Source organism: Mobula hypostoma, chromosome 1, assembly GCF_963921235.1.
Source record: "Mobula hypostoma chromosome 1, sMobHyp1.1, whole genome shotgun sequence".
NCBI classification, from domain to species: Eukaryota; Metazoa; Chordata; class Chondrichthyes; order Myliobatiformes; family Myliobatidae; genus Mobula; species Mobula hypostoma.
Window position 1 is genome coordinate 175,279,065 of NC_086097.1, and position 26,996 is coordinate 175,306,060.

At 45.1% G+C, this 26,996-nt stretch overlaps 2 protein-coding genes across 2 annotated transcripts in view; both read right to left on the bottom strand.

The window, feature by feature from the left end:
- The window catches only part of mtdha (metadherin a), a 74,757-nt gene extending 64,164 nt beyond the window's left edge, over positions 1 to 10,593 (bottom strand). Inside the window, exon 1 of the mRNA XM_063060074.1 lies at positions 9,963 to 10,593. Coding sequence (XP_062916144.1) covers positions 9,963 to 10,373 — 411 coding nt within the window. The 5' untranslated portion in view covers positions 10,374 to 10,593. The remainder of the gene's footprint in view (positions 1 to 9,962) is intronic.
- Positions 10,594 to 13,856: 3,263 nt separating this feature from the next.
- mep1ba (meprin A subunit beta a) overlaps positions 13,857 to 26,996 on the bottom strand; it is a 78,554-nt gene continuing 65,414 nt past the window's right edge. Inside the window, 2 exon segments of the mRNA XM_063060086.1 lie at positions 13,857 to 14,158; positions 17,828 to 18,032. Of these exon segments, the coding sequence (XP_062916156.1) occupies positions 14,147 to 14,158; positions 17,828 to 18,032 (217 nt within the window). The 3' untranslated portion in view covers positions 13,857 to 14,146.

Sequence of the window (26,996 nt, forward strand, 5' to 3'; positions counted from 1 at the left end):
CCTGACAGGAATCACCAATTGAAAGGATGACTTCAATGGGTCAAATGGCCAATGTTCATTCCAATATGTCACTTCCAGGGAAAGCTGGGGATGCAAACCTTTCTCCTGTATAATATACCACAAGAAACGCTGATTACAACTGGAATTGGTGATGAATATCATATACCCTTTCCACCACAATATTCCTTATGAACTTTGCGACAGTGGGCTGAAAACTGTAGTTAATCAACAGCAACTAGGAAAACTACAAAAGAAAATCCACTATTGTCCAGTGAAAACGTTTCCAATCAGCATTTCTCCAACTCGCTCAGAAAGTAATTTTATTACAGTAGCCCTTTTGTTCAGACTGGTCAGGATGAAGGAAAGCAACAAGTCTGCTGAGACAAGGTTGAAAGTTAGAACTGGCCACCAACACAACAGCATGCAATGCAAGACATCCGATACAGGGGACATACAGGGGCCCATGTGCCAAAAAAAATTTGGAAATTACACAATTTTCCCCATAGTAAACAACAGAAAATACTAACAGCAGATTTAGGATTAAATCAACAGTTTGTTTTCTACTAATTTGATTCATATGGAAAAACTATGCAATTTATACTGTTTTACACAGATCAGGATAGGATTATTTAATACGTGTTGTGAAAATCTTTAACTTTAAAAAAGTTGATTTTTTTTTGTTTTTTTAAAGCAGTTATGTCACTTTAAAAATAATGGTGACCACTCTGCAGTCAATTATGGAGACAAAACACTCAGCTTTCTGTTTAAAGCAATTTTTCTCCTTCAACACACACAAAATGCTGGAGGAACTCAGCAGGGTCTCAGCCTGAAATGTCAGGTATACTCTTTTCCTGGATGCTGCCTGGCCTGCTGAGCTCCTCTAGCATTTTAAATGCGTTGCTTGGATTTCCAGCATCTGCAGATTTTCTCGTTTTCTCCTTCAACAGTACGCTTCATCTCTGCCTACCAGAATACCAGGCATTTCAAAAGTCGTCCTGAAATAAAACTATAATGGAATTGCTCTGTACTTCTTGAAGTGTCATCTGTAACTAATTACCAGTCTCTTATGTATATTCGGTCAGGGTTAACAGCAAACCACCGGTATTGTATTTTGTCACAAGTACATCAACACCTAACGTTTGATGCATGCTTTATAAAAAAAACACAGAAGCATATTCTCAGACCATCATTCTGCCTGCACCACGAATTCTATCTATGTTTTCAAACAATTTCCTCTGCTCCTGGCACTTGATTTTAGTTAGGGCATTAGAAAATTTGGTATTAGGTTCGTGGGGTATTTAAGTCTATATTGGCAATCAGAGCAGACCAGCTCCATCTTAACAGCAATGCACGGACTCATCTCATTTTCACTGAATCATTAACCATCCAGTGCCATTCTCTGGTGTACACCAACTGCTATTTATGTTCTACCTGAACTACAATTGCTCCCCAATGTGCTACAATAAAGCTATTTATCCCAAATCCCTTGATGATCTATTTCTGCCATTTCAGTGCCTTCAAACCTCCTACTCCTATTGCTCATTGCATTTCATCTATTCTTCCAATGTTGAGTCTACCATTCAGATGCAAGCATTGGTGGATGCTGGAATCTGGAGCAACAAAATCTGCTGGAGGAACTCAGTGAGTCAAGCAGCATCTGTAGGGGTTGGGAAAAATAAAAGGTCCTGGTGCAGGGTTGACAATTACTTTCCTCCCACAGGTGCTATTTGACCTGTTGAGCTCTCCATCAGATTGTTTGTTAAGCCTCCTATTGTCTGGATTTTCCCTCCAAAATATTTCTACATTTGTCTTTTTAAATGAGTCGTGACTTCTAAAAGCATCATGTCTATTGTTCCCATCACTGAGGATCCACGTGGTCTGTACATACCAGATATGTGGTGGAAGAAAGCACAACAGCGCCTCTTTCACCTCAGACGGTGAAAGAAGTTTGGTATGGGCCTCCAAATCCTAAGAAATTTCTACGGGGCACAATTGAGAGCATCCTGACTGGCTGCATCACTGCCTGGTATGAGAACTGTACTTCCCTCAATCGCAGGACTCTGCAGAGAGTGGTGCGAACAGCCCAGTGCCTTTGTAGATGTGAACTTCCCACTATTCAGGACATTTACAAAGATAGATGTGTAAAAAGGGCCTGAAGGATCATTGGGGACTCGAGTCACCCCAACCACAAACTGATCCAGCTGCTACCATCTGGGAAATAGTACCACAGCATAAAAGCCAAGACCAAAAGGCTCCAGGACAGCTTCTTCCACCATGCCATCAGACTGATTAATGCACGTTGATACAATTGTATTTGTGTCATATTGACTGTCCTGTGGTACATACTATTACAAATGACTAAAAATTGTACATTGTGCATTTAGACAGAGACTTAAGGCAAAGATTTTTACTCCTCATGTACAATGGCATGCAAAAGTTTGGTCAAAATTTCTGTTACTGTGAATAGTTAAGTAGAAGATGAACTGATCTCCAAAAGTCATAAAGTTAAAGATGAAACATTCTTTTCAACATTTTAAGCAAGATTAGTGTATTATTTTTGTTTTGTTTTGTACAATTTCAGAGTGGGAAAAAAGGAAAAAGTTTGGGCACCCCAAGAGATTTGAGCTCTCAGATAACTTTTACCAAGGTCTCAGACCTTAATTAGCTTGTCTGGGCTATGGCTTGTTCATTGTCATCATTAGGAAAGGCCAGGTGATGCAAATTTCAAAGCTTTATAAATACCCTGACTCCTCAAACCTTGTCCCAACAATCAGCAGCCATGGGCTCCTCTAAGCAGCTGCCTAACACTCTGAAAATCAAAATAAATGACGTCCATAAAGCAGGAGAAGGCTATAAGAAGATAGCAAAGCGTTTTCAGGTAGTCGTTTCCTCAGTTCATAATGTAATTAAGAAATGGCAGTTAACAGGAATGATGGCGGTCAGGTTGAGGTCTTTAAGACCAAGAAAACTTTCCGAGAGAACTGCTCATAGGATTGCTAGAAAGGCAAATCAAAACCCCTGTTTGACTGCAAAAGACCTTCAGGAAGATTTAGCAGACTCTGGAGTGGTGGTGCACTGTTCTACTGTGCAGTGACACCTGCACAAATATGACCTTCATGGAAGAGTCATCAGAAGAAAATCTTTCCTGCGTCTTCACCATAAAATTCAGCGTCAGAAGTTTGCAAAGGAACATCCAAACAAGCCTGATGCACTTTAGAAACAAGTCCTGTGGACTGATGAAGTTAAAGTAGAACATTTTGGCCGCAATGAGCAAAGGTATGCTTGGAGAAAAAAGGGTGCAGAATTTCATGAAAAGAACACCTCTCCGACTGTTACGCATGGGGATGAATTGATCATGCTTTGGGCTTGTGTTGCAGTAGCCAGTGGCACAGGGAACACTTCAATGGTAGAGGGAAGAATGAATTCAACTAAATACCGGCAAATTCTTGAAGTAAACATCACACCGTCTGTAAAAAAGCTGAAGATGAAAAGATGGCTTCTACAACGGGATAATGATCCTAAACACACCTCAAAATCCACAATGGACTACCTCAAGAGGCGTAAGCTGAAGGTTTTGCCATGGCCCTCACAGTCCCCTGACCTAAACATCATTGGGAATCTGTGGATAGACCTCAAACGAGCAGTGCATGCAAGGCGGCCCAAGAATCTCACAGAACTAGAAGAGTTTTGCAAGGAAGAATGGGCGAAAATCCCCCAAACAAGAATTGAAATACTCTTAGCTGGCTACAGAAAGCATTTACAAGCTGTGATTCTTGCCAAAGGGGGTGTTACTAAGTACCGACCATGCAGGGTGCCCAAACTTTTGCTTCAGGCCCTTTTCCTTTTTTATTATTTTGAAACTGTAAAAGATGGAAATAAAAAATAATCTTGCTCAAAATATTAAGGAAATGTGGCATCTTTAACTTTATGCCTTTTGGAAATCAGGCCATTTTTTTTACTCGCTTAGCTATTCACAGTAACAGAAATTTTGACCGGGTGCCCAAACTTTTACATGTTACTATACGTAAAGGATGTAAGTAATAAAGTCAATTCAATTCAATCCACCTCTCATACCCACATATCCATTCTCAGCAGCATTTCACAACAAGGACAGCATATGGCCTAATGGCCTAATTTTGCTCCTTTGTATTATGGTCTCATACAATAGGTGTGATGCTGTGGTTGTGAAAACCATTAGTACCTTAACACTTGCTGCTAACGAGATAAACTTCCAAGCAGAATTCATATAGTATTAGATGAGTGCCAGAGTTGAAACTTCAGCCAGTAAATGAAAATTTTAAAAATTGCAGATGCTGGAAATCCAAAATAAGAACAGAAAATGGTGAAAATACACAGCAAGTCATGCCACTTGTGTGGGCAGAGAAAGAAGTTAATGTTTCAGGTCAGAAATTCTTTGCCAGAACTGGGTCTGATTCTGACAAAATAGGTTCAACCTGAAACATTTGACTATTTTTAGAAATCACTATACAGTCCCTTATTGTATAATTACACATTTCCATAAAAACATTAAGGGAAAAAGAACAACTCGGGAGACAATAGAGCCCTTAAAGTTCAAAGGGAACATCTGTGTGTAGCTGAGAGAGATGGGCAAAGGCATTAGTGAATATTTTTCTGGCTTTTAACAGAGAAAACTTTAGAACTAGGAAAAGTAATGGAGGGGCTTTTGGGAGAGACTGGATTACAGGTGGTGTTAGATGTCTTAAAAAGTGTGAAGGTAGACAAATTTCCAAGACCTAACCTGGTTTATCCAAGCGCACAGTGAAAGGCTGAGAAGAAATTGCAGGAGCCCTGGCTGAGATAGTTGCATCGTTAGCCATGGGTGAGATGCTGGTAGACTGGCAGATATGATAGGCCTTTACTTCAGAAGGGTGGCAAAATAAAGGGTAGGCCAGCAAGGCAAACATCTGTGTAAATTACTGGATGGTATTCTAAGAGATAGGATATACACACATCTGGACACAGACAGAAGTTGTCAGCATAGTTTTGTTCATGGGAAATTATTTCTTATGAACCAGAGGTGTTTTTTTTGTGATACCTTACAACATAGGAACAGAATTAGGCCATTCGACCCATCGAGTCTTCTCCACCATTCAATCATGGCTGGTTTAATTTCCCTCTCAAACCCATTCTCCTGCTTTCTGTCCATAACCTTTCACCCCTTCACTAATCAAAAACCAATCAGCCCCTGCTTTCAATATACCCAATGACTTCACCTCCACATCTGTCTGTGGCAATGAATTCTATAGATTCAGCACCCTCTGGCTAAAGAAATTTCTGCTCAATTCTGTTCTAAAGGAACATCCTTATATTCTGAACCTGTGCTCTGTGGTCCTAGAGTCTCCCACTATTGGAAATGTCCTCTCCACATCCACTCGATCTAGAGCTTTCAATATTCAGTAGATTTCAATGCAACCCTACTTCAAACTTCAGTGAGTACAAGCCAGGAGCTATCAAGTGTTCCTCATATGTTAACCCTTTCATTCCCAGAATCATTCTGTGACACTTCTGGGACAATGCTCCATGGACAGGTGAGACAAAATTTGAACTTTTTGGTAGAAATGCATACCGCCATGTTTGGAGGAGACCAACTGAGATGCTGTGGCATGCACACCAACACCAAAACTCATCCCAACTGAGAAGCATGATGGAAGGAGTATCATTGTTTGGGGCTACTTTGCTGCCTCAGGGCTTGGACAGCTTGCAATCACTGATTGCAATCAGCTTGCAACCATTAATTCAAAATTGTATCAAGACATCTTACAGAATGTCAGGGTAGTAGTCTGTCACCTGAAGCATAGTAGAAATTGGATGACACAAGACATTAATCCAAAACACGAGAGTAAGTCAACAACAGAATAGTTTAGAAAGAAGAAAATTTTTGTCTTGAAATGACCAAGTCAGAGTCCAGATTTAACCCAATTGAGATGCTGTGGCATGACCTGAAGAGGGCTGTTCATGCAAGATATCCCAGAAATATGACAAACTGAAACAGGTTGTATGGAGGAATGGTCTAGGAAATTCCTCCTTGCTGTTGTGCAAGTCTGATCAGCAGCTACAGGAAATATTTAATGGATGTTATTGCTGCTGAAGGAGGTTCTACCAGTTATTAAATACAAGGGTTCACATACTTTTTCCAGCCTGGACTGTAAATAATTAAATAATGTATTCAATAAAGACAGGAAAAGTATAATTTTAAGTGTGTTATTAGTTTAGTTAGATTGTGTTTGTCTATTATTGTGACTTAGATGAAGATCAGACCACATTTTATAAGGAATTAATGCAGAAAACCAGGTAATTACAAAGGGTTCACTAACTTTCTCTTGTAACTAGTTCCCTCAATGTGAAGGCATAGTTAGACTGTGACTGTCACGCTGGCCTTCAGGGTTACTGAGCATAATAGTTTGACGTCATGGTGCAGTTGTATAAGACACTGGTAGGGGCCACATTTGGAGTAATGTGTTCAGTTTTGTTTGCCCAGCTATAGGAAATATATTATTAAACTGGAAAGAGTACAAAAAAGGTTTACAAGGATGATACTAGGACTTGAGGAACTGAATTATAGGGAGAAGTTAGTACTTCATTCCTTAGCACACAAGAGACCGCTGATCTTACAGGTCTAACATGAGGCGCATTCATATGGTCAATTCACTGTCTTTTGTCTCCCACCCAAGAGATTGAGTACCAAAAACTTGACAGCATAGGTTTAAAGACCATAAGACACAAGAACAGAATTAGGCTACTTAGCCTATCGAGTTTGTTCTGACTCACCATAGCCGATCCTGAATCTCTCTCAACTCCATACATCTGCCTCCCTGTAACTATCCTTTCATGCCCTGACCGATCCGGAAACGATCAACTTTGGCCTTAAATATACTCACGGACTTTGCCTCCACCACAGTATGTGGCAGAGCATTCCAGACTCACCACTCTCTGGCTAAAAAAATTCCTCCTTGTCTCTGTTCTAAAGGATAGCCCTTCAATTTTAAGGGTGTGCCTCAAAATTCACTGTCGTTTGTCTCCCACCCAAGAGACCAAGTATCAAAAACTTGAGGGTCACTCTTTTATTACATCTATGGAACCAGGTGGAATCAGCTGCCAGAGAAACTGACTAAAGCATGTACAGTATAATAACTTAAAAGACAGTTTAAGAGGTACATGGATTGGAATGGTTTAGAAAGTTATGGGCTAAAAACTGGCAAGTGGGACCAACTTGGACAGGGTATCTTGGTCGGCATGTACCAGTCGGGCCGAAGTGCCTGCTTCCAGGCTCTATGCCATTAAGCTGGAAAGAATGCAGAGAGTCATAAGGATGTTGGCCAGATTTGAGGGACTGAATTATGGAGAGAGGTTAACCAGATTGGGACTCTGCATTGGAGCGTAGTAGGAGAGGTGATCTTATCAGAAATGTATAAAACCATGAGGGGCAAAGACAGGCTGAAAGATCTATCTTTTTTCTAGGGTTAGGGAATTAAGAACCAGAGAACATAGGTTTAAGGTGAGGGGAGAAGGCAGCAAGGTGGCTAGCGTAACACTTTACAGCGTCAGCAATCAGGGTTCAATTCCTGCCACTGTCTGTAAGGAGTTTGTATGTTCTCCCTGTGACAGCAAGGGCTTCCTTTAGCTGCTCCAGTTTCCTCCCACATTCCAAAGTCTTACAGGTTAGTAGGCTGCCCCAGCATATCATCGGACTGTGTTGATCACTGACACAAATAACACATTTCACTGTATATTTCGAGGTAGATGTAACAATTTTTTAAAAATCTTAATTAATTAATTAGGAACCTGAAGGGCAACGTTTTATCCAAGGAAGCTCAGTGTATAAAAGGAGCTGGCAGAGGAAGTGGTTGAGGCAAGTACAACACTGATATTTAACAGGCACTTGGATAGGTTCATGGATAGGGAAGGTTAGAGGGACATCAGCCAAACACAAGCAAATGGGAGCAACACACATCAAAGTTGCTGGTGAACGCAGCAGGCCAGGCAGCATCTCTAGGAAGAGATGGTCAACATTTCAGGCCAAGACCCTTGTCAGGACTAACCGAAGGAAGAGTTAGTAAGAGATTTGAAAGGGGGAGGGGGAGCCGGGGGGGGGGGGAGATCCAAAATCTCCCAAACCCCAAGCAAATGGGGATAGGTTAGACTGGAATATTGATAGGCATGGGCCAGTTGGACCCAAGGACCTGTTCCTATGCTCTATGAGGCTACATAAAACATTAACTTGTTCTCCAAGCAGACGCTGGCTGATCGGAATAATTTTCCAATGATCACTTTTAATTTCAGATTTCCAGCAGCTATGGTATTAAATATTTCTTAAAGCGGAAATAGACTGAGAAATTCCCTACATTAGCGTGCAAGTCGTTGGCATTTTGGCAGAGTCCTGTACCTAGACACAGTAGCAAATAAAAGGGAAAAATTAAGGAGACGCTTTCATTCTTATTCAGCGAAACATCTATTCATTCACAGGGAGCAACTAGGTAACGTATCTAAAAATAAATTTGTCTCCAAGTACGAGATTACAGACACAAAAAAAACGCAACTATCATGCGTTGGCAAATTGAGCCCGGACACGATCTTCTTGCGCGCAGTTACTGCGAGAACTGCCACATCACACAACTAGGGTCTGGCACCGGCCCAACTACACAAAATGCACTCAAAGCCCGGCCCATCCCAGGCAGATGCAGAGAAAGGCCACTGCAAATTCCACTCCACCGCCCCCCCCCCCCCACCCCGCCTCTCCCAAACTCCAGCAGTGCACAGATGAAATCTTTCAGGTTTCAAAGAGGGATAGGGCAATAGGAAAATATGTCCGTCTCCAATCCAACACAAAATATACTCGGCCATTAAACGGCGTTGCAGCAAAGTGTTAAGTATTAGAAAGAACGCAGCATTTCAAACCGGGATTATTAATGACATACGGCCAGAACAGGCGACCAGGCTGTTAAATGCAAGGAGTTGGTGGCGGTTACAAGGAAGTTGCTCAGTTTTAAGGAATTATGGCCACATGATGATTATCAGTTGCTCAGCCTACATGGAGTACAGGGTATGGAGGACAGACAGAGTGATTACACATTAGGAGGGGCTCAGGGCTGTCATGGAACAAGCTAAACAAGAGCTACGGGTAATCACGGAGGTTATTAATAAGGGTTTTTATTTTAGTATTTATATAGGGTAAAAGCGCACCGACAGCAGGTTTATTAATTATTTGGTAACGTGGTTTAGGGGATCATTCAGTTAAAGGGGCTCAGATTTAAACATATTGAGTTTAGTAAAGGGCTCAAGACGGATAAAAGAATTGTGATACCTTGAGTGTCTGGTTGGGGTTTAGGGCGTGTTAGCAGGGAGTTGTTTTCCAGACGGTATAAATCAGGGAGTATTCATTTTAATGGGACTACATTTGGCATAAGAAATTCAAATTTAAGGGCTGAGTATGAAAATTTGGAGGTCTGGGGATTAATAAGGACGTGGATCGCTCCATTCAGAGAGGTCGTAGGCTGACTAATCACTTTTGTAAAGGCCAGAGTGGGTCTAGCACTAGGATAGTTAATTCATTTGAGGGTTTCAACCATTTTAAAAACGTTCAGGGTGGCGGAAAAAAAAGGATTATAAAGAGGATGGCTACACATTCAAGAGGGGAAATAATAAGGGGGCGTTGACTATTTTAAAGGGTTGGGAGATTTATAAAGGTGTTAGTTATCCATTCAATTAACAAGGGCAATTGAGCATGTTAAACAGCCGGAAGAAATATAAAAGGGTGGGTTACCCATTCGGAGGGGGAATTAATAACAGAAGGGTGACCATTTTAGAGAGTTGGGAAAATTATAAAGGAGTTGATTACCTTTTCAATGAGGATTAATGCGTTATATGGCTATTTAAAGGGGCTGGAAGATTTATGATGGGGTTGGTTACCCCTTCATGGGGTAATGCTGCAGTTTCTCTCCTACCTTTGGCTTCTCCTTCTTGCGGCTCCTCTTCCTCTGCTCCTCGGCTCGCTGCAGTTGCACCTCTGCCGGCGTCCTATCCCTGTTCCTGGCGCCGCTGCCACTCCTCCGACCGCCTGCGCCCGCGAGTGGGGTTCCGCTGCTGGACCGCTTGCCAAAGCCCAGACATCGACCAAGGCGACAGGCGGCCGTCCACAGCCCGGCGAGCAGCAGCAACAGGCCGCCCGCCGCCGCCGCCAGTAGCAACAGCCAGCCGGCTGAGCCGGGGGACTGGCGTCTGAGCCACGGCTCCAGGCCCAAATCGATGCCCAGGCCGGTGCGGAGAAGGCCCAAGCCGGCCCATACTCCTTCCTCCAGCCGCCCCAGCAGGAGCTCGGCCTTGTCGGCCAGTACGTCGTGCCAGTTCGCTGCCATCTCCACCTCCACCCCTGCTAGACCGCCGGCCACATGGCCTGGGGAGCCAGGCTCGTCCCACTCCGAGCCTAAAACACTGCCAACGCCGCCTCCCGCATCCAGTAAGCAGGCCGCTAACTCAGCGGCTTCCACACCCGTCGCTCGACAGCCGGCCCTCCCGCTCCTGCGAGGTAACCCTCCGACCGCAGCGGCGCGCACACCTGCCTCAGCCCGCTATATAACCGGTGCTGTGTGGTCCTCCGACCACAAGGGGGGAGGGGGTTGGGGGACGTGCGCTGTACGTGGAGGCCGGCTCACTTGTAACGTCCTCCGACCGGAGGGGCGGTAGGAGGACGGGGAGGCCGGCTCCCCATGTGGTCCTCCGACAGCGGTGGTACTGTCATCGGAGTCCCAATCTCACCGCGCTGAATGCTGGAGGACCTCAGCGGGTCAGGAGGCATCTGTGGAGGAAAACGAACAGTTTACATGTAACCATTGGCTACCACCCATCGTTCTCAGTATAGATGAAGGGTCCCAACCTCAAACAACGACTGTCCATTTCGTTGCACAGATGCTCTCCGAGTCAAAGGAAATGTATTATCGAAGTATATATATGCTCCCATATACTGCCTTGAAATTAATTTCCTTGCAGGAATTTAGAGGAAAATAAAGAAATACAATAGAATGTTAGAGAAACTCAGTAGGTGAGGCAGAATCTATGGAAAAGAATAAACATCTGGTCTTGGCCCAAAACATTGACTGTTTTACTCTTTTCCAAGGATGCTGCCTGCCTGCTGAGATCCTTCTTTAGGACTGGAAAGGATGGGAGGAAAGGCGCCAGAATAAAAAGGTGAGCTACTGACTCCACCTCTGATCCCCTAATGAGGCTCATGGACCTCCAGCCTCTTCCTCCTTTAATTGACAATCAGCTCTTTGGTTTTATTGATGTTGAGTTAGAGGTTATTGTTGTGGTACCACTCAACCAGATTTTCAATCTCCTGCCTATATGCTCATTCATCATCACCTTTAATTTGGCCAAGAACAGTATGTCATTGGCAAAATTAAATACAATATTGGTGCTGTACTTAGACATGCAATCTTAGGTAAAAAGCAGGGGGCAAGCATACAGCCTTGTGGTGAATCTATGCTGATGATGAATGTGGTGAAGTTGTTGTTGCCAATCTGTACTATATGGGGTTTGCCAGTGAGGAAATTGAGGATCCAGTTGCAGAGGGAGGTATTGAGGCCCAGGTCTTGGTGCTTAGGGTTAAGTTCCTCCAGATTTTTGTGTGTTGCTGCATGAGGTCAGTCAGCGAGCCTGGAGTTCAAGGCCTGTGTCCCATTATCGGCGAGTCTGGGATCGATACTAAAGATCAAAACTCAAAGGTCAATTATAAGTTGAAGCCCGGAGTTGGAAACTGAAGGCTCTGAGGTCTGTCCTGGAGTTGGAGGACTGCCCAAGTGTGTGGGTGGATGGGAGGGAGGAAAGAGGCTTCTTTTGCTGATTTGTTGCTTGTTGTGTTCTGTATTTTTTTTGCTGAGCAATGTGGGCCTGCTACATTGGTGCCAGAATGTGTGACCACACTTGGAGGCAGCCCCTAGCACATCCTTGGGTTGTGCTGATTGTAAATGCAAGCAATGCATTTTGCTGTATGTTTCCATACACTTGTGATAAATAAATCTGAATCTGACATATAGGTGATGTGTGGTCAAGCCAACGGAGTTCGCAGCTGCTGGATTCTTGAGCAACACAGATTCTGCTGGAGGAACTCAGTGAGTTGAACAGCATCTGTGGGGGGAAAGGACCAGGCACTGGGATGTGCTGTCCTCCAGCCAGAGGATGCAGTCTATAGCTGCTGATGTGTTCAGTAAGTGCAGTGGCTACAAATGGCTTACTTAACTCACTCTATATAGTTCGTAACAACCAGTCCATAAGGACAGAAGACTAATATATCGAAGCAATATTGGACTGTCTGGCTCATTGAGTCTGCTCTGCCATTAGATCATGGCTGATTTACTTTCCATCTCAACCTATTCTCCTGCTTCCTCCCTGCAATCTTTGACGCCCTTACTAATTGAGAACCTAACAACCTCCATTTTAAATACACCTAATGTATGGACTTCACAGCCAAGATGGATTCTACAGATTCACCACCTTCTGGCTGAAGAAAACCTTCTTCATCTGTTCTAATGGGATTCTATTGAGGTTGTGCACTCTGGTCCCAGTCTCTCCCACTATTGGAAGTATCCTCTCCACATCCACTCTCTCCAGGTCTTTCAATATTTAGTAGGTTTCATTGAGGATCCCCCCCAACTCCCCTCCATTCTTCTAAGCTCTGGTGAGTATAGGCCCAAAGTCATCAAACACTCCTTGTACATTAAACCTTTCAGTCCTGAAATTATTTTCAATAATCTCCAATGCCAGCACATCCCTTCTTAGAATCAGAATTAGGTTTAATATCACCAGCATATATCATGAAATTTGTCGTTATGTGGCAGCAGTAGATTGCAATACATAATAATTTTAAAAACTATAAATTGCAATAAGTAATATATTTTAAAGGAATTAAATAAGTAGTGCAACAAAAAGCAGAAATAGAGAAAAAAGTATTGAGGTACATGGGTTCATTGTCTGTGGAGAAATCTGATGGAGGTGGGGGAAAAGCTGTAACTAAAACATTGAGAGTGTGTCTACAGGCTCCTGTACCTCCTCTTTGACAGCAGCAATGAGAAGAGAGCTTGTCCTGGGTGATGGGGGGCCTTTAATGATGTATGCCACCTTTTTGAGGCATCACCTTTTGAAGATGTCCTCTAACTCTGCAACTTCTTGCTATCATGGGCAGAGCAGTTGCCATACCAAGCCGCGATGCATCTGGATAGGATGCTTTCTGTGGTGCATTGATAAAAATTGGTGAGGGTCAAGATGAACTTGCCATTGAGGGGTTCCAGTAAGGTTTAACCAGACTGGTTCCAGAAATGATGGGTTTACCATATGAATGGAGATTGAATAATCTGGGACTGGACTCCATAGGTTAGAAGATTGAGTGGATATCTTATTGACCCTTACAAAATTCTTGAAGGGCAGACGCAGGGAAGAAATTTCCCCTGGCTGAGGAGTCTAGGACCAGGGGCACAGCCTGAAGTTAAGCGGTAGGCTGTTTAGGCTGAGGTGAGGAGAATTTCTATCAGGCAGAGTATGGTGAATATTGGAAGTCTCTCTCCCCTCCCCCCCCCCACCCCCCAAATGACTGTGATGGCTCCATTACCTGCATCAGAGCAGAGGTCAATGTCAATGACAGAGGAGTGGACATTGATGGAATCTAAGGATATACAGCACTGAGATATGTCAGTAATGGTCTTGATGACAAACAAAGTAGGTCCAAAGGAGTGGGTTTCCTACCTTGCTCCTGATTCCTCTACCTCATGCTCTTGAGTCACTATTAAATTCACCGCTGACACTGATTGATAAAACCATTTTCAATTTTAAGTTCTATCACATAACCACAAATGATTAAATGGCACCTCTATCTAAATCATGATAATCCTGCAGTCACAATCCAACCTCATTATGATTGTTTTGAATCATTTTTATTTAACATTTTCATGTAATGCTGTACATTTAATGTTCAAACACCATCAATTATTACAATCAGCTCCCTTAGTACAATTTTTAACTAGAAGTCAAATATCGGTAAAGCTAAGTCACAATTCACAAATCTGTCCAGTTTGATTTGGATTTCTGCTGAAATGTCCTCACTTGGAGTTTCCTGTCCCTTTTCCGTGAGTAGAGTCTTTCAGAAATGGGTCTGTCAAAAAAACAATGCAACAATGTTGACATTGGAAATTGATAATGTTATGAGTATAGTTCCAAGCAATGCAATTGAGTCTTCATAAGCAGTTCCCTTAATGGATCTATTGGCAAATGCATAGCCCGGGTTGGAGCTGGACTTCACAGACAAGTAGATCCCGCTCAGCCAGACGGGCTGAATTCTCAGATCACAGCTGGAGCTGGATGGACTCTACTTGGAAAATGCACTACCTCACTGGGATCTGAAAGCCAAGGTGTCCCGAATTGTTACCAGGTTTCTGATTATTTAGAAATACTGATGGTTTGGCAACTGTTGCTCACTGTTCTGAAGTATGAACCTTCAAGCATCGTAATTACACAATGGATGACATTTGTGCAGGCGGTGGAGCCACTGGCTCATGGCTCCAGAGACGTGAGTTTGAGTCTGGCCTCAGTTCCTGTCTGTGTGGAGTCTGCACGTTCTCCCTGAGATCGTGAGTTTCCTCTGGGTGCTCTAATTTCCTCCGACCGCCCTGACATGTGCAGGTTGGTGGGTGAATTTGATCAGAAACGCAATGTCTGAGCAAGTGGTGGACTCACCGTGTTTAAGAAGCATGGTGTGCAACAGACCAAAAGCAGGTCAATAGGATTAGAACATAGAAATCTACTGCACATTACAGGCCCTTCAGCCCACAATGTTGTGCCAACTATGTAACCTACTCTACAGACTACCTAGAATTTCCCTACAATAGCCCTCTATTTTTCTAAGCTCTATATACTATGAGTCTCTTTAAAGACCCTATTGTATTTGCCTCTATCACCCTCGCTGGCAGTACATTCCATGCATCCACCACTGTGTGGAAAAATTCACCTCTGACATCCCCCTTGTACCTACTTCCAAGCACTTAAAACTATGCCCCTTCATGTTAGCCATTTCAGCCCCGGGAAAAAGCCTCTGGCTATCCACACGATCAATGCCTCTCATCATCTTATACACCCCTATCAGGTCACCTCATCCTCCGTCACTCCAAGGAGAAAAAGCCAAGTTCACGCAACCTATTCTCATAAGGCATGCTCCCCAATCCAGGCAACATCCTTGTAAATCTCCTCTGCTCTCTCTCTAAAGTATCCACATTCTTCCTCTAATGAGGTGACCAGAACTGAACACAGTACTCCAACTGGGGTCTAACTAAGGTCTTGTATAGCTGTAACATTACCTCACAGCTCTTGAACTCAATCCCACAGTTGATGAAGGCCAACGCACCATATGCCTTCTTAACAACACTGTCAACCTGCGCAGCAGCTTTGAATGTCCAATGGACATGGACCCCAAGGACTTGCTGATCCTCCACACTGCCAAGAGTCTTACTAAAGACAATATTATATACTTTCTTCACATTTGACCCACCAAAATGAACCACCTCACACTTACTTGGATTGAAGTCCATCTGCCACTTCTCATCCCAGTTCTGCATCCTATCGATGTCCCGCTGTAATCTCTGACAATGCTCCAGACTATCCACAACACCCCCAACTTTTGTGTCATCAGCAAACTTAGTAACCCACGCTCCTACTTCCTCCTCCAGATCATTTATAAAATTCACAAAGAGGAGGGGTGCCAGAACAGGCCCCTGCAGATCACCACTGGTCACCGACCTCCATGCAGAATACGAATCATCTACAACCACCTTTTGCCTTCTGTAGGCAAGCCAATTCTGGATCCACAAAGCAAGGTCTCCATGGATCCCATGCCTCGATACTTTCTGAATGAGCCTTGCATGGGGAATCTTATCAAATGCCTTACTGAAATCCATATACACTGCATCCATTGCTCTACCTTCATCAATGTCCTTTGTTACATCCTCAAAGAACGCAATCAGATCCGTAAAGCCTGACCTGCCCTTGACAAAGCCATGCTGACTATCCCTAATCAAATTATGTCTCTCCAAATGCTCATAAATCCTGTCTGTCAGAATCTTCTCCAACAACTTGCCCACCAGTGAAGTAAGACTAACTGGTCTATAATTTCATGGGTTATTTTTACTCCCTTTCTTGAACAAGGGAACAACATTTGCAACCTTCCAATTCTCTGGTACTCCTCTTGTCCCTATTGATGATGCAAAGACCATCGCAAGAGACTCAACAATCTCCTCCCTTGCTTCCCACAGTAGCCTGGGTATATCTTGTCCAGTTCAGGTGACTTACTCAACTTAATACCTTTAAAAAGCTCCAGCACGTCCTCTTTCTTAATGTCTATTCAGTCAAGCATTTCAGTCGCTGTAATTCATCCCCACAATTGCCAAGGTCCTTTTCACTGGGGCATACTGAAGAAAAGTGTTCATTAAGTACCTCCACTACCTCCTTCGGCTCCATGCACGTCTCCACTCTCACTCCTGATTGGACCTATTCTCACATGCCTCATCCTCTCGCTCTGTACATACTTGTAGAATGTCTGGGGGTTTTCCTTAACACTGCTCACCAGGGCCTTCTCATGGCCTCTTCTAGCTCTCCTAATTACATTCTTGAGTTCCTTCCTGGCACCCTCGTAATCTTCTAGAGCTCTAACAGTACCTAGTTTCTTGAACCTTTCATAAGCTTTTTTTCTTTTTCTTAACTAGATTTTCTACATCCTTTGTACACCATGTTTCTTTTACCCTACCATCCTTTCCGTGTCTCAATGGAACATACCTATGCAGAACATTCCCTGAACATTTGCCACATTTCTACCATGCATTTCCCTGAGAACATCTGATCCCAATTTATGTTCCCAAGTTCCTGCCCAAGAGCATTATATTTCCCCCTACCCCAATTAAACGCTTTCCTAACTTGTCTGCTCCTATCCATCTCCAGCACTATGGTAAAGGAGATAGAATTGTGATCACTACCTCCAAAATGCCCTCCCACTGAGAGATCTAACACCTGACCAGGTTCATTTCCCAATACCAGATCAAGTACAGCCTCTCCTCGAGTTGGCTTATCTATATATTGCATTAGGAAACCTTCCTGAACACACCTAACAAACTCCACCCCATCTAAACTTGCTCTAAGGAGATACTTGTCAATATTAGGAAAGTTAAAATCACTCATCACAGCAATCCTATTATTGTTGTATCATTTTAGGATCTGCCTCCCTATCTGTTCCTCAATGTCTCTGTTACTACTGGGAGAGTCTATGAGAAAACACCCATTAGAGTTATTGCTCCTTCCTGTTTCTGATTTTCACCCACAATGACTCAGACAATCCCTCCATGACTTCCTTCTTTTCTGCAGCTGTGATACTATCCCTAATTAGCAGTCCCACTCCCTCACCGTTTTTTGCCTCCTTCCCTATCCTTTTTGAAATATCTAAAGCCTGGCATACTCAGCAGCCATTCCTGCCCCTGTGTCATCCAAGTCTCTGTAATGGCCACAACATTCATCAATGTATTGATCCACACTTTAAGTTCATCCTTCTTGCCTATAAAACTAGTGTCAATAATAGTCAGCACCAATGATGGTGGTTCAATTCCTGCCGCTGTTTGCAGGGAGTTTGTACGTTCTCATTGCTGGTGCTGTAAAGTGTTACTCTAGCTGCCACACTACCATGCCATCCCAGTGAACGTTGACTTCCAATGCTTGCACAGAAAAAAAAATTAAATATGGGGGATCTGCACAACTTGTTTTTTACAAATTAGTTTTGAATACTCACATTGGCTGAACCGACTCCTTTGCCAGACTTGATGATTTGCTTCTGATACTTCTTCCTCATGCAGTATGCGGTGAACAGCATGATCAGCAGCATGCCCAGGAAGATGACTACAGATGAAGTCACAGCAATTACAACGGCATCCTGTTGTTCACTAAGGTTTTCACAGTATTTGCCTGAATACCACCAATTATCGCCTGTTTGACACCTGTAAGACAACAGTCAGATGTAGGTCTATTTGGCCGAACTGGTTGACATTGTTTATATTACTCACCTATTGAAAGTATCCTGATTTGTAACATCATGGTCCTGTCCAGCATTTCAATGGCAAAAGAACGCAAGAAGCTGCAGAGAGTAGTGCCCTCTGCCCAAAATAATATGGGTACACCGCTCCTCACTGCAATAGTATCTACAGGAAGCACTGCCTCAAAAAAGACACAAAGATTTCCACCATCTGGGCAATGAATTAACATCCAGCATGATGTACAGAAGCCTGAAGTCCACATCACCAGGCTCAAGAACAGCTACTGTACATCCCTTCAACTATTCAGTTCTTGAACCAACCTGCACAACCCTAATCGCAACACTATGACCACTTTACACTAAATGGATATTGCTTTGCTTTGTGCTAATTGTGGGTTATTGCAAAAGGGCTCTAAAATTTGTTTTTCTTGTGAATGCTGCCTGTCTAATGCTATGTGCTCATGAGGCTGCTGGAAGTAAGTTTTCTTTTTCATTGCATCTGTGCATGTACAGTATAGACTTGTACATATGCAATAAACTTGATTTTGACTTTGAACATAGAATAGTACAGCACAGTACAGGTCCTTCAGCCCACAATGTTGTGCTGACCCTCAAACCCTGCCTCCCATATAAACTCCCACCTTAGATTCCATATACCTGTCTAGTAGTCTCTTAAACTTCACTAGTGTATCTGCCTCCACCACTGATTCAGGCCGTGCATTCCACGCACCAACCACTCTCTGAGTAAAAAACCCTCCTCTAATATCCCCCTTGAACTTCCCACCCCTTACCTTAAAGCCATGTCCTCTTGTATTGAGCAGTGGTGCCCTGGGGAAGAGGCGCTGGCTATCCACTCTATCTATTCCTCTTATTATCTTGTACACCTCCATCATGTCTCCTCTCATCCTCCTTCTCTCCAAAGAGTAAAGCCCTAGCTCCCTTAATCTCTGATCATAATGCATACTCTCTAAACCAGGCAGCACCCTGGTAAATCTCCTCTGTACCCTTTCCAATGCTTCCACATCCTTCCTATAGTGAGGTGACCAGAAATGGACACAATACTCCAAGTGTGGCCTAACCAGAGTTTTATAGAGCTGCATCATTACCTTGCGACTCTGAAACTCTATTCCTCGACTTATGAAAGCTAACACCCCATAAGCTTTCTTAACTACCCTATCTACCTGTGAGGCAACTTTCAGGGATCTGTGGACATGTACCCCGAGATCCCTCTGCTCCTCCACACTACCAAGTATCCTGCCATTTACTTTGTACTCTGCCTTGGAGTTTGTCCTTCCAAAGTGTACCACCTCACACTTCTCCGGGTTGAACTCCATCTGCCACTTCTCAGCCCACTTCTGCATCCTATCAATGTCTCTCTGCAATCTTTGACAATCCTCTACACTATCTACAACACCACCAACCTTTGTGTTGAAGGCTGAGCATAGAACAGTACAGTACAAGCCCTCCAACCCACGATGTTGTACTAACCTTTTAAACTACTCCAAGATCAATCTAACCCTTTCCTCCTACATAACCGTCCATTTTTCTCTTGTGTCACAAATGTATCTGCCTCCACCACCATCTCTGGTAACACTTTCCTCCTCTCACCGCTCTGTGTAAAACAAACCTACCTCTGATATCCTCCCTATATTCTCCTCCAATCACCTTCAAATTACATCCTCTTTATTAGCTATTTCCGCCCTGGGAAAAAAAGCGTTGGCTATCCACCCAATCTCTGCCTCTATCATCTTATACCCCTGTAACCCTCAGGTTCGGCTGGCGGCGATAGTCGAGGGGAAGATAGTATCTGGCCCTGCCAAACTTGTGAAATCTCGTTTGCGTGGATGCTGCGTGATGTTTTCCCATTACAAATCAGTACCATGAAATAATGAACAGTACACCAGATGCAATTAAATGACAGAGCTTTATAATTCTTAATTTGACTATAGGGTTAGAAGAGAAAACAAAAAGGGAAAAAAAAGTGCTCATTTTAATGAAACAGTCTAATGTGCATGTTGGAGCTCACGATTTTCCTGTCCGTTCGTTCTCCATCAATTTTCCCCGGGTATCCTCGACTCCTGACTCCATTCCAAGTTCACTCCATCCTGCAGTCTATGACCTCTCCGTCTGGGCTCTTCTCTCTCCATCTTCTGCTGAACAGAAGCCCGCGAATCCCTCGCTCTCGGGCAGACACGAAAGAAAAACCTCCCCTCATTGGATGCCACACATTCCAAAGTCCCTGTTATCTCTCGTCATAACCCAAACACTGCTGCCATAGAGAAACCATCACATTAGCAGTGAACTTTCCCGGGGTGTTACACTCTCCTTCCCTCCCCCCCCAACTAAATTTAGTCATATCCTCATGACTTTGAGATAATTTGCCAACCCTTCCTGCAAAACACAAAGTCCAACCCAGGTGTAAAAGGGAGTGATATAGCTCCCCAAAGCGCTAGGGGCCACACTCTGTTCACCCGGTGCTACATAGGCCAGCCTATCTGGTGGTCTCCTAATTCTCTGAGATCTCCGTTACCTCTCACCTACCTCTTCATGTTCCGACACTACTGGTGATACTTCTGGTCTACCTGGCGAGGCCTCCCTGGCCTATCACTTGTGCCCACCTGCAACTTGGACCCCTCTGTCCCTTGGCTGAGCCCCGCTTCATCGCTTGCAGGGTCCTGCTGAAACCTAGTCTGTCCACAGATAGCCTCCACCCCTCCCCCCTCTCCCACCCCCCCCCCCCACCCCGGCCTCCGATTTCACCCGACTCTGTGTGAGAAGGGTTGGGAGTCTCTTTCTCAATCAATGGGGAGTTAGCAAAAGGCAGCATATACTGCACCCCTATGTGCTCATCCTCCAAATCAGTATCCCAGTCAGGGGCGGGGGCCGGTCTAATCTCTCCTGCTGTTGGTCCTGAAGTCTCCCCACATCACTGCAGAGTCCTCTGACTAGGTGTAGGCTCCAGGTTGGGCTCTGGGTCAACCCGCACCTCTTGTCCCAGAGGCAGAAGGTGGTTCCGATGGAGAATCTTGACAGGCCCATTCCCATCCTCTGGTTTTACCTGGATAACTGGTACATTTGGTATCTGACTCTCCACCACACAGCGGGTAGCCACCCAGCAGTTGGCCAACTTATACTCACCAGGTAGCCCCAAATTCCATATGAGGACTCGGTCTCCTGGCATGAGTTGGGAGAACCTAACCTTTTCATCATCAGTCAGTCAGTCAGTCAGTGGGTGCCGTCCCGAATCCAGAGTTAGTGGCTATGCACCTCCATCTTCTTCATTTGCACTCTTTTTCTGGCCTCAGCATAACTCAACCTAGTCCATTGCCTCACCTTATCGTACCAAGTGGTTCACTGCCTTCCTCTTTCCCTCTTTCCTTCTATCATCCCTTCCAATAACAATTTCTGCAGTCCACCACCTCTTAACAAGTGCCCGGCATATTCCAGCTTCCTTTTCTGCACATTCTTCAGCAACTCCTTTTCTCTCCTCACTCTCTTCAACACTTCCATATTACTGACCTTCATTACCCATCTAATTTTCTGCATTCTCCTTAAACACCACATTTCAAATGCCTCCAGTCGTCATTGCGCTTCCTTGAATAAGGTCCACGATTTGACTCCATACAACAGACTGCTCCAGACGTAGCATTTCCAATTCTATAACACAGCCCAAAGTCCAACCTCTCATCACACAGCACATCACTCAGGCTCCAGAACATTGATCTTGCAATCTCAATTCTTCGTCTAATTTCTGTATCACATTTCCCATCCTCTGTGACCATCTGTCCCAAATACACAAACCTTTTGATCATACCTCCCCTTATTTCCTTGATTCTGGTTGGTAGCCGCAACCTCAACTAATTCATAAGCCTTTTTCAGCTCCCTTCTCATATCAGACACATACTTAAGATGAACCTTCGGTAGTAGGTTGTCCTCATCAGTCCCAAGACAAAGGTCAAAAGACAATCTCGCCTAATGCCCAAACATCAAATAATATGGCGAGTACCCGATAGCTTCATTTTGTGTACAATCATAACAGTGTACCAGATGTCCAATATGTTGACTCCACTTGCTCTTCTTGCTGATCTCCAAGATTCTGAGCATGTCTAGCAAGGTCCAATTGAACCTCTCGGACTAGGGATCATCTGCGGGTGACAAGGAGTAGTCCCTGACTTCTTGACTCCGAGCAAGCTCTGTAACTCATTGATGAGCCTCTTTGCGAAATCCAAACTCTGATCATTATGTATCCACCTGAGGAGGCCATAATAAACAAAATACTTTGGCCATTGTGGACGCCCTCTGGTCCTTGGTAGGGAAAGCCTGTGCATATCTGGTGTAGTGATCTGTGATGACTAAGGCATTCGCCATGTTACTGGCATCTGGCTCTATTGATGGGAAATCCATATACATCAGGTCAAGGGGCCCCGCATTCTGCAAGTAGGACAAGGGAGTTGCCCGTGTAGGCAGCGTCTTCCTCCATATGCATTGAATGTACAACTTGCAGTATTCTTTGACCTCTGACTTTATCTGGGGCCAGTAAAACAGGTCTCTGAGCAATCCATAGGTTTTTTCAACCCCCTAATGTCCAGAATAATCATGAAGTGACTTCAACACCATCCTCCAATACTTCTCAGGCAGAACCAGCTGGGAATACTGACGTCAGTCCGGAGGTGACGTGACCTGAGATAGGATCCAGTTCCTCAACTCCAATCTGGGCCATTCTCTCAGTAATAGAGGCACTGCAGCGTGTTTTGTCTTCTCCGCTTGGGCCAAGTCTCCTTTTCAACCGCTGACCAAATGGTACCAATGCCCGGGTCATCCTGCTGAGCAGCTACCACTTCCCCAGGATTCGATTCTGGTAACTGGTTTGCCTTCAGAGCAGTCAGGTTACAGTAAACTTGTGGAATGGCGTCATCCGAAGCTCCCAATTGATCTACTGCTCGATCCTGTCCTTGCTTTCTGTCTGCCTTCACAGTGATGACAAACTGTCATATGGCTTTCACCCCCGGGGCAGGAATGCTTTCCCACTCCTCTTCCCTATCCAGCCCTTCATATGCATGTTGGGACAAAGCATTAGCATCAATTTTCCTACTTTCTGGCCGGTATTTCAGGCTGAAATCATAGGCAGACAACACCACCAGCCACCGATGGCCTATGACATCCAATTTTGCCGAGGTGAGGATATAAGTTAGGGGATTGTTGTCCATCCTCACCTCAAACTTGGCACCTTAGAGGTAGTCACTCAGCTTATCCACCACAGTCCATTTCAAAGCCAGAAACTGCAATTTATGCATGGGATAGTTTTTTTCAGAGGGTGACAGACTTCAACTGACAATCGCCCCGAGCCTCAACCTGGTGCCCTGATCCTGATACAGGACACCCCCCCCCCCCAAGCCCTCTCTGCTGGCATTCATTTGCAGTACATACAGCATTCGGGGGTCTGCAAAAACTAGCACAGGCACCTGGGTCAGCATCTCCTTCAACGACTGAAAGGCCTCTTCACATTTTGCATTCCACCTTGGTCCAAAAGGCTCCGAAGGGCTAAGGTACTCCTTGCTCCCCTCTCCTTTTGTCCCCCTCCCTTTCTTCCCCAGGGAAGGTAACCACTAAGAAGCTGATTCAACAGGTGACTAACTTTCACGTAGCCCTTCACAAACCTCCAACAGTAACCACAAAATCCGAGGAACAAGTGCAAATTGCTCACAGTCTGGGGCCTTGGCCAGGTGGTCACTGCATCCATCTTAGACAGGTCTGTAGCTACTCCATTCCGGGAAACTATGTGCCCAACATAGCCAACAGACGTCTTCTGGAACTGTCATTTGTCCAGGGAAAGTTTTAACCCTTCAGCTTTCAGGCGGCCCAGCACCTTCAGTAGCCTTGCTTCATGTTCTTCCAAGGTGGACCCAAACACTATGAGGTCACCCAGATACACCAATACCTCGAGCAAGTTAGTACCCCCACCGTTTTCTCCATGACCCGCTGGAAAGTTGCAGGGGCTCCTGATATGCCCTGGGGCATCCTTTCAAACTGGAAGAATCCCAGTGTACTTATAAATGCCGTCTTCTCTTTGTCAGCCTCACTCATGGGGATCTGGTAATATCCACTCCTCAAGTCCAACACACTGAACCACTTCACACCACTCAGACAGGCCAGAGCGTCTTCAATCCTCGGGACAGTATACTGGTCAGGGACAGTACGCCTGTACACACACATCCGTACCTTCCCATTCTTCTTTCTGGCCACTACTATTGGGGACGCATGGGGGCTTCGGGACTCGGTGATGATCCCAGCTTCCTTCAACTTTCATAAGTGCTGCTGAACGTCTTTCACCTCTGCAGGGGCCAGTCGTTGCGACCTCTCTCTGAACGGGGTATCCTCGGTCTCCTGGATAGTGGGACGAGTGCTCTTAGAACAATCCAGAACAAACTTGTCAGTGGAAAAGACACCTTCCAGCTTCAGCATCTTCTCTACCAACCTCCTCTTCCAACCTGCAGGAACCGGGGAGTCCCTGAAGTTGAATGACTCAGCAATCAACCTTCCCCCTTTTTCCACTAGTTTCTCCCTGGCTTGTCTCACAGGGACACGAGACATTACCGTCACTGGGAAGAAATGCGCCAGGGGCATCCCCTGCTTGAAGATGACTTCCCTCTTTGTACTGTTCCTCACAATCACTGCCGTCCTGTTTGCCTGTACAACAGAGAGCTTCTGCAGTTTGGGTCTCACCAGTACCCCAGCAGACACTCCCGACTCCTCTTCATGGTCTTCCGGAGCATCCACCAACCAGGCCTCACCCTCGGGCATTCCGGGAAATTTGGAGTTTCCGATTACTCTCGCTACTTCCCCGGGCCGTAACATGATTGGCTTGGACTGGGTGAACCACACAGTCCCTTGTCTAAACTCGTTATCCGGCCCAGCGCAGACACACACTTTCTCAAAAGCAGCTCGAAACACCGGGTGAATGGACAATGTCCTCAGGAAGCTCTCTCCATCTTTCTCCTTGCAGGCTCCCATGAGCCTCCGCACAATAGGAGTGTTGGTCCCCAGAAGAATTGAAATGCCACCCTTCTCAACGGGGTCCAGACAAACTAACGCTAATGTATACGGGCCTCAGCCACTCCCACATTAGCCTCCAAAAACTCCAGCTTCACTGACAAATAACCATCATACAGATGATCACCCACACTAAGACCCCAGATCTCTCGTGCACTGAATGGTAAATGCATCAAGTACCCATTGTAAAATGAATGGTACAGCAAAGTGACCTGTTCACCAGCAACTTTGATGTGTGTTCCCTGTGTCAAGTATGGCTCTAGCATAAACACACTATCTGTAGCGATACACTGGAGCTTGGCCCCACTAAGCCTTCAGAAATAGGGTTCTTTGCTTTAGGGTTTTCCTTGATATATTGCTGGGAATGTGTTCCCCCCGCCCCCGATACGCCAGGCCATTCCCCCCACTGCGTCTCCTTTAAGTTTTCCCATCAACTCTCTCTGCTTAGGTACCCAGGGGCTCCCTCTCCGATGGGTTTCCTGTCGTTCACACTCCCACCTGAAGTGTCCTTCTTCACCACAGTTAAAACAGACAATACCGGCTGCTAGCAGACCTCGGTATAGTCTGTTCCCTTAGAGGAACCACCTCCCTATCAGCTTCATCATATGGGTGGGGGGGGGGTCACACCTGCTTATTACAACTGGGACATCTCTGTTCTTAACTTTGCCGCAGTCTCCTCTACCATTCCTTGGAGCATGCTACCTGTGGTCACTTCACCACAGGGGACCACTACCGAGGACTGTACTGTGCTGAAGGAGGCCTCCCATGCCTCTGATGCATTCTCCTCCTCCCGCACTTCTCTGATCAGCTCAACAAATGAGGGAGAGGGGACATCTTACGAGACGGTCGGAGACCCCAAGCGATCAGGTCCTGAGACTGGGCGCCCTTTGCTACCTGGTCCATTCTTAACTGATCCACCTCAGCCGCCTTAATGGCCCCTCTGCACCTCTCTAGCCGAAAGATGTAGGAAGAAAGATTTCCCCCTTCTCCTGACGCATGTTCTGAAACCCCACCATGAGCTCCATTGGGCTTCCTGTCATGCCAAATGCCTTTTCCAGTGCTCCCATGTAATCTCCCATAGTTGCTCGGGGATACCAGGACCTGACAACTCTCACAACGTCAGCAGCCCGCCCACTCAAACTCTCAACTAATCCCTGTCACTTTACATCATCAGAGCACTGCCACTCATCTAACAACTGAGAGGTGTGCTCCACCCAAGTCTCATACTGCTCTTACCCTTTAGGCGTTGGCGTATTTCCACAGAATAGGCAGAGCCTACCATAGCTGGGCATTTTTCCATTTATTCGCCAGAGAGGTAAGGGCAGGTACTAACTCAGAATTCTCACTCTTCCCTGGGGGACAGGGACTAAGTAGCCATTCCAAATCCAACCACTCCTTTCCCTCACTCCTCTCCCTCACTCCTCAGAAATGACAGAACCCTGCCTTTGAAGTCTCCGCCCCCAGCTACAGGAAGCTGGACTTGTGATTCAGCCCGCTCTGCTACCGTTACATCAGCTCTAGTCTGCAGTAAAACAAAGGCTGTGCCTGCCATTTTATCAAACCTCCGCCCCGCAATTGTAACTTTTCCAACAATTTTGACAGTACTTAACATGCGAATTAACCATTCATCTGGAGTACAAATATCTACCCCACTCAACACGCACGCATTAGTTACCGCTCCAACATGGCAGCATCCATACCAGCACAGACTTAAACACACAACCCACGGGTTCAATACTTAGGGCAAACACACAGCATCCAACGAAATGAATCCTGGGTGAGCCCCCACAATTGTAACCATCAGGGTCGGCTGGTGGCGATTGTCAAGGGGAAGATAGTATCCAGCCCTACCAAACTTGTTTTCTCCTGTTACAAATCG